This window comes from Saccostrea echinata, unplaced genomic scaffold, assembly GCF_033153115.1.
Source record: "Saccostrea echinata isolate AGI-Se365-2 ecotype Australia unplaced genomic scaffold, CSIRO_AGI_Sech_v1 ptg000054l, whole genome shotgun sequence".
NCBI lineage: Eukaryota > Metazoa > Mollusca > Bivalvia > Ostreida > Ostreidae > Saccostrea > Saccostrea echinata.
The window spans coordinates 1,535,888-1,544,529 of NW_026889803.1; the positions used below are offsets into that span (position 1 = coordinate 1,535,888).

At 35.8% G+C, this 8,642-nt stretch overlaps 1 protein-coding gene across 1 annotated transcript; it reads left to right on the forward strand.

The window, feature by feature from the left end:
* Positions 1-213: 213 nt before the first annotated feature.
* On the forward strand, positions 214-8,281 carry LOC133205216 (hillarin-like). The gene is made up of 7 exons (XM_061340978.1): positions 214-779; positions 2,857-3,123; positions 3,572-3,940; positions 4,225-4,356; positions 4,896-4,978; positions 6,191-6,334; positions 6,713-8,281. The coding sequence occupies exons 1-7, from the start codon at positions 375-377 to the stop codon at positions 8,058-8,060; spliced, it is 2,748 nt and encodes a 915-aa protein (XP_061196962.1). The 5' UTR covers positions 214-374; the 3' UTR covers positions 8,061-8,281.
* Positions 8,282-8,642: the final 361 nt, after the last annotated feature.

Here is an 8,642-nt window from a genome sequence, read left to right on the forward strand (position 1 = left end):
TAACTAGCTACTTTGCCCACGGATGCAAATAAGAATACATTTTAAAATGCTGAATTTTCTATTAACGTTCATGCAAGTACACCATTTTTTAAGGAGACATCTCTTATTCTATTGTCTTATGTATTCAATGTTTACACCTGAGTTCGCCCCCTTTGATGTAACGATTTGTTATCCTACCTGGTGGATTGTCATACACAATAGTCTCGGTCGGGGCCTTTTACCTGAGCGTCGTAAACGCAATTCCTAGGTCACGGTTGAAAATAATTCAAGTTTTGTAAACAGATAGTGGATTGCAGTTGTGGAACACGTTAAAAATATTTCATGGATGTAACAAGAATCTTTTCTGAGACCTAAAACACCATTATTTTCACGGAATGGATGAGCCGGAGGGAGAGTTGCCTGTTCATATTGACGTGCAGGAACAACATAAGAAAGATGGGACGTACCATTACTCCTTCACATACGAACGTGCTACTCTCTATGAGTTCAAATTCGAACGTGCCCCTCGTCCCGCCTCTAAGGACCCGTGTTTCCGGTGTAACAGGCGGGTCCTCCCCCAGGATCAGGTGCGAGTGGACGTTTTGTTCCACAGACAGTGTTTTCGATGTCGTATTTGTGGTTTGTTGTTGACTATGCAGACATTTTACAGGAATGATGCCAATGACTCTACAGATAAAGAGGTCTACTGTAAAGCTCACGTGGGGAAGAATATCAGACAAGTCAAATCTGAATGTATACCTCTAGAACTTGATATCGACAACATATCACAACACAGTCAAGTAGGTTCATGATTTTCCCCCTTAAACTGATGTGTTGTAGGTTTACATAAATACTCATCTATCCCTTTTTATAAAATTGATATTTTTATTATTCCATTTTCCAATCCGATGGCTCAAGCTACAACCTCTTCAGCTCTTGTCTATGTACATGTAGTACATTATCTTGCGCAGTGCCCAGTGGACATTTAATCTGGTTGATTATACAGAATTGTATGCGGTGTATTGATTTTACACGTCACTGTACAGGTATTCCTGTATTGTAAATTACCCACATCTGGGTGTTGTAGGTGTTTATACCTATCACGTTTTATATGGTATCCAGTCTTCCTTTATGACCCAGCTTTGATTCTGATCATATAACAATTACTTAGTAGGTTTCCTCATATAAGTATTATCAGAGAAATAAATAATTCAAGGTTATTTATGTCTCTGTATTATTCAACAATGAGCAATAATCTATATATACTCTAAAGCTGTTTTCACTCAGTAAGGATGTTCTTTCTCTAACAGGATTTTAGGAGTGCCTGAAATATTTTTAAAAGTGACAACAAAACTATATTTGGTTTTATGAGTACACAGAGTCACAATCATATATGAGCTTAGATTAGTCATAAAAACAGAGACGACACGAGACAGCTTGTTTACCTGAAAGAAAATAGATCTATCAGTGATTCAAGCGCGTTTAACATTTGAGATACACGAGCATCATAAAATGACAAAGCTTTTTATATTAATAATTTTTTTTTGGGGGGGGGGGGGGATTTAAAAACTTTAAAGGTCACATTTACTGGTCTTGAACTTTCAAATTGTCGTCATAACTGACAAATAGCGTCTACTAGAAGTTTTAACGGCATTCCACTCGTAGTTGTATCAAAGACCTTGCATTCTTGTTGTAGTAATAAAATCTGTCATTTATGACCTACTACGCAGAATAAATTACAACCAAATTAAGAGACAATACATGTAGTATGCCACACACATGAAGTATTCAAAATATAGGGGTAATTTCACATTTTGGATGGTATATGTTATTGGAAAAATCGACAGCCCCGGAAAATTTGGACAATATATATAGAAATGAGAACTAACGAGAAATTTGGACATGATGAAAATGAACAGTGTGAGAGAGCGTTATATTTGTGTGTCATTTGTAAAAGAATAGTAGTAAACTGATAAAGACATAGTTCAGTGAATCGAATCCATCATAATGACGTGCAATATCACCTTCTAGTTAACGTAGAATAGCCCCAGGGTACAGACACAATTTGTCATCACAAAAGCTCCGACTGCTGTCCCAATGCAATGAGTGTGTTTATTGGTGGAGTATAGGTGTAAATAGCCCAGGGTAACCAAATGTTACCGAGAAAGAAAAAAACAGATATTAACACAAAACTATATAAAATGATCAATACAGTAGGTCAGCTGTTATTTTAATTTCAAATAATTACAGGTTAGTTTGAGAGGAAGTGGTAAGTCGGACAGTTTCTCACGGTATTTAAATATACCTACATTGTCAGGATCTAACAAACTGACAAAACTACAAAATAAGAGGTTGTTATTGGTGCGTGAAATATTTATATCAATATCTTTTAAACAGATTCACAATTTGAAATATATATATTCAAGAAAATAACCTGAATATATTAGTTCTATCAAAATCTCTAATAAATATTAATTTGGTGAAAAAAAATATCAATATGAAACTTAGTGGCAAGGCATTATCCTGGTCACGTGACAATAATATTGCCTTCTGCTCTCTTCCTGCAAAAGAAATCAAAATAGTTTCTGTCTAACTTTCTTTATTACCATGCAACAGGTAAGATTGACCAATCTCATCAAATGTAGAGAATACCTTGATCGCTAGGATACTAACATTCATAAAATTTGGGTTATCTAATGTTTAGTCGCTGTAATCGGAGACCATTGTGTCCACAACGCATGAAGGTGTAGGCAGATAGAAAATCTGAAAATACATGTATATACTATACATACATATCAAAATAAATGTTTTCAGATTCTGTTGGGGTTGCCACAAAATACAATAATTTAATAATATACTTTATTTTATTACATATAGTTGAATAGTATCAAGTATGGTGGTTCCTCGCGTAAGACTAGCCCAAAGCCAGTACCAAGTCCTCGTAACCACAGTCCGCGAGGAGGGAGTCCAACGAGGACACCCATGGGACACAGTCCTTCTGGGTCGAGTATGGTCAGTGTCACTCCAAGGACAATGAATGGAAGCACTTTCCACTCGTATGCTCCAAATATGACAGATTTCAACACCTCTTTTGGATCCACTCCCGGGCATCATCGCCCAAGACCTGTGCTTCAGTCGTTTCAAGTAAGTAAAGTTGTTCAAATAGAAGAAAAGCTTTTTCATTTGTTTCTGACCTGCTGGGAACATAAGGTATACCAGGCAGTCAATTTTCTAGGTAAATATGTGTTGGAATCATTGAAATTGTGTCATTCAAAATAAAGTTTTGGCTAATACATGCCAGTAATATGCCAGGTTCCATCGACAGGTTTCTGAGTGTCTTTCAATCGTATCTTGGGATGAGGTAATAAGTTGACCACGGTCAACAGAGTCCTTGCTTACTTGTTAACAAACCAAAGAAAATATAACATGGTCAAGTCTTTGTTCGTTTGCACGTTGCTTGGATATGGGTGCACAGAGAATGGTTAAACAGGTTAATCAGAATATCATTGCTTGGGAAAGGATGTCTACTGATTTTCAATGTTTTACCTATTAGATTGACTAGTTTTCAGAAAGAGAATTTTTATATTTCAAGGACTTTGAAACCAGTGGTGTGTTCGAGTCACAGTCGGTACTGGAATCCAGGCACCGTGAAGAAGAGGAAAGATTGCAGAGATTTCTCCTGGAGGAGAGAGAAAAGGAAATGAGGAAACTTGATGACAGCATCGCTGTGGAGAAAGATCGGGCTGCTGCAGACCTTCTTAGTAGTTTTGAGCATATGTCAATGTCGGGATCAACTCCGAATCTCATGGCGGAAAGGGAAAGAATTGAAGATCATTTCCGGCGCACGCGCGAGGAGAAGTTGAAAGTAATGATGGAAAAAATTGCAACTGAGGAGAAAACAAGAACTGCAAAAATGTTAGATCGTCACGGACAGGAAATACTGCTTTTGATAGCAAAAAAGGTAGCAACAAAAATGTCAAATTTTAGTAGAATTCTAAACAACATCAGTCACAAAAATTGATACGTTAATGAAAAAGCTGTTTTATTTCTTTGTGAATAAAATGTTTGAGAAGTCCTTAAGAGAATGGAAACGATAGTCATTTTCAAACAAAAATGTTCCCTAATATGGATTTCTTAAAAAATGAAATTAAACAAATGTATTTTTTCAATATTTTTCATAATTGGTAAACGACAATATTGGAGCATTTGCCACTTATTGACTTACGGAAAACATTTTTATGGCAGGATAGGGAAGTCGACAGAAGCGCATTGTTTGATCATTCAATGAGACCACCAGTCATTCCCCCTGAAACAAAAAAAGCTGATCTTTACAAATCACCAGAGGTCTTCAGGAAACTGGACGAGAGAGCCATAGAGGTATGTAACTTAAAAATTTCTCCACTGTACAAAGTAACTTAGGATGTCGAAGTATTTAGAAATTTCTTATGTTTACATACTTTCTTGTCCATGTCTCGGTGATATAAATTAAGAAATGATCTAATTTCCAATCTGCATTGGAAGAACAATGAAAAATATTTCTTAGCATTTAGTACTGGATAAAGAAAATTAAAATCTTGCAAGTGTTATTCTTAAAAATTGACTTTACCTGATGCAATATTGACAATTGTCACACTGTTAAATGCAAATATTGGAATTATTAAATCTGTTTATCCAGTGGATATCCCAGCATTATCTACATAACGGTTGTGTATTTTATTTTTATATCCATACACCATTGCATGAACTCAAATTTAGTCCTTCGCTCTTACTTTTTAGATATTTATGTGCTGATCATAAACATCTGCCCAAGTATTCTACCCAAGTCATCACCCCTCCCGAACAAAAACAGAAAATTTATTGCAGGGGAAGGTTCTTTGCCTCTTTGCAGTGAAATACATGTCTTAATTATTTTGTAGTTAACCAACAAGGACTACAGTAGCTTTACGCATCTGGTGAAGGAGCTGACGAGAGACTGTCAAACAGAACTAGAGAAAGTCAGGTGATTTATTTAAAAATAAAACTAAATGTGCTGATATTTTACAATTGTCCAAAACTTAATTCTGATAAGAATGGAGAAAAAGTAAATAACCACATTATTGATGAAAAAGGTGAATGAATTCAAGAGTTCCACGTATTGAAGAATTACCCCATAATTCACACTCATTGAAGGAAATTGAGTTTCATGCAATTTGTATTGAATGACTTCTATTACTTTATAAAGAAAAGTATACATAATATAGTTTGTGTTTAATTATATTGAGAGTTTCACTTCATCAGAGTTATAAAGTTAATGAAAGGAAAAATGTATACATGATGTTAAATTTAGATTTTGTGGTTCTTTGTTCGCTCTGTAAGCCTAACAAATGAACAGAGAGATGAATAAATTTATTGGTCATAATCCGTATTTATAAATCGATATGGATCAGCACTCATTTCTATCAACTACTTCTCTCGATCCCCGGAGAGCATGAATGTCAAATTCATGGAGATTCATGACAACTCCAGACATCTTTGCAAGGTTTCCACGTCATCTCGAGAAGGTGTTGGATTTCAAAGGAATGTGTTAAACGCTCTCCACTTTCGGAATTATTTTCGACTGGGTCATGAACATCATAACCTAATAGTCATTTCCAGCCTTGCTAGATGTTAAAAAAAACTGAATTAATTGATGTGTGGAAATGAAATAGTTTTTACCGTAGATCGATTTTGTATAATCACTCAGAAAAGCAAAATGTCATTGTGTAAAATAATTGAGATTCCCAGAGATTTTCTATATAACTTCGTAATTATCCTGTCTATTACATGTACTTTGGTTTACAATTAAAAAAAAACATGAAACAAATCTTCATTAATTATTTATGAAAAATTGTTTCCCTTCCTTCTCTATGAATCATTTAGTAATTTGCACCCGCAATGCCATCGAATTTTCTGGCTCTTTTTTTTCATGCTTTGTCAACTTTATTGAAATATTTTCGATGCACATGTGGACAATTTTCCAGACATTTGCCGTTTTCCGTTAAAAGAAGGAAATAATTACTCCATGCATTGTTGAAAATTGATATTGATCAAAGAGAACATTTCTTTTCTCAGTAGACAGGTGAACAAAGACTTCTAATTACCCCCTTTCCTAAAAGACTTCACATGATTTTTTTTTTATTTTTATTTTTTTTTTTTTTTTTACAAAAACTTGAATAATTTTTAACTTTTACAGGGTAATTTTCCGATGGGTAATTGCAAAAGATTTAGGTAAGCATAATGTGAAAGAGATAGTGCGTCCCAACTCTACGGCTTCCCTTCTACGTGGGGTGAGGACGGGGAAAGAGACCTATCACCAACTCTTCAAAAAGCTCTGCAAGTACGTCATATATAATCAGCTCCAGAAATTGATGTGTAGAATTCATATACTGAACTGTGTTGTTTGTAAAACCCATACTCAAAGTCTGCAAAACACTTACAACACAACCATGCTTATCTATTAAAATTCAAACTTATAATTTATGCCAAAAATTCATCCATCTTCAGGATGCTGTGGTTAAAAACTAATAGATATACAGGTCAAATTGTATGTGATGACAGATGTCCACATACATAAGATAATTCAAATCGTTTTTGGGATTTAAATGATTAAGAATTGGAAGTTAGTTAAACAACACTTTTCATTAATATGATTTTTAAACATTGCTCATGAAGTTTTTTGAAGCGTAGTTCATTTATGAATTTCCTTGTTTTTCAGTTATGCTGGCCTTCACTGCGAAATAATCTTAGGTTACTCCAAAGGAGCAGGATACAAACCTGGAATGCGAATGGATGGGACTTCATTCCGAAATTCCTGGACAGCGGTTTCTATTGACGGAAATTGGCGCCTCGTAAACTGTACATGGGCGGCTCGTCACGTGACTGGACATAAAGATGACCTACCGGAAATCTTCTATAAGTATGACGAGTTCTACTTTCTGACAGACCCGGAGGATCATATTTACCAGCACTACCCCGATGACTCACAGTGGCAACTAATTGACATACCATTGCCTTTCTCAGAGTTCCTTAATTTGCCTGTCGTAAAATCACCATTTTTCAATTATGGACTACGGTTTTATTCTAATTACGGCGCGACATTAACAACAGATTCCGGAATGGTTGAAATTCGTCTGATTTCGTACAAGATTTTAGGATTTGGTCACGTATTAGAGTCTTACGATAAATCTGTTGATGCCAGGTCTCTTGAGGGCCGCGTTCTCCTTCGTCACGTGAAAAATGAAGCCATATTTACTATTAACTTGCCAAAAAAGGGACTTTACTATTTTTCAATTTACACTGGAGACTACTGGCATTCAGACTGTCTCGAAAGTGCAGCGTCATTCTTAATAAACTGTACAGAGATCATGGGAGCTCCCTCTCCGCAATACCCCCCTGTGCCATTCTACGGTCCAACGCCCATCATGGAGAGTCTAAAAATAGAAACTAGCAATCAGATTGACCCTTTGATTGTGTCAAATGGTGAGTCCTTAGACATAAGTTTCAAGCTCTCAAAAGAGATCAAAATTACGCACACATTTCAATACTTTGATGCCAGTGATGGCTCTGTTTCAGACATAGATCGCTATGTATTTTTGCGCTCGAGGACGGAAACAGGAGCAACGTATATGGTCAGGTGTCCGAAGGAAGGATATTACATCTTTTCTTTGTATGCAGCCGATGAGAACAATGAAACATTAGACTGTGCATACAGATACTTAGTAATCTGTCAGCAAGCAAACCAAGCAACAAATGTTTTTCCCAAAACATTCCATAAATGGCAGAGGTGCACCCTACATGAACCGGTGTATGGGGACCTCATGACAAATAAGCGTTATTCCTTTCGATTGGACGTCCCACAAGCTGTTGAGGTTTTCCTCGTCATTGGGGATATCTGGCATCACCTCAAGCGGAAATTGGGATTCACTTGGGAGGGCAATATTAACACCGGGAAAAACCCGGGAACCGCAAAAATTTACGCCAGGTTTTCAGTAGATCGTGATGCCTCCACTTTCTCTCATCTATTAGATTATGAACTGATTGAGGATGCTGAAACAGAAATATAGCTTGGGATTTATATTACAGGGCAAAATATTTTATTTATGTGCATTTAATGAATATTTATTTGCTTGTTGTTGTGATTTTTGTTGATTCATTTTCATGAAGTATGCTATGCACTGTGTTTTTACTATGGTCTTTAGTCATAACAATGTCTCCTTAATAAGTGCTTGATTGTATGAGTGCTGTAAGTTTGAATTATGTTTGAAATAAATCATTAGTCAATATATGATTGAATTACGTTGAAATTCTGTTCATATATTCTTAATAAAGTTACCAGCTTCATTGTAAAACTCTTTGTCCATGTTTAATTGCAAAACTTTAATCAGTAGCGATATAACGAGAGAAGCCAGCTTTTTTGAGAAAAAGGGGGGCATCTATTTTTCAGTTTCATTGGCAATCGTGTTTCATCATCTGTCTTTATTCATATTTCTCCTTCAAAACGTGTGCTAAATTAAAGAAGTGATCTGTTTCATAAGCAGACGACAGCGTGAGATTAAGCATCAAAGAAAACTTTACAAGTCTCTGACAGGGAGTGTGCCTTAATGTTAAATTAACACATAATACGCATACTAACAATAAAAACCTCC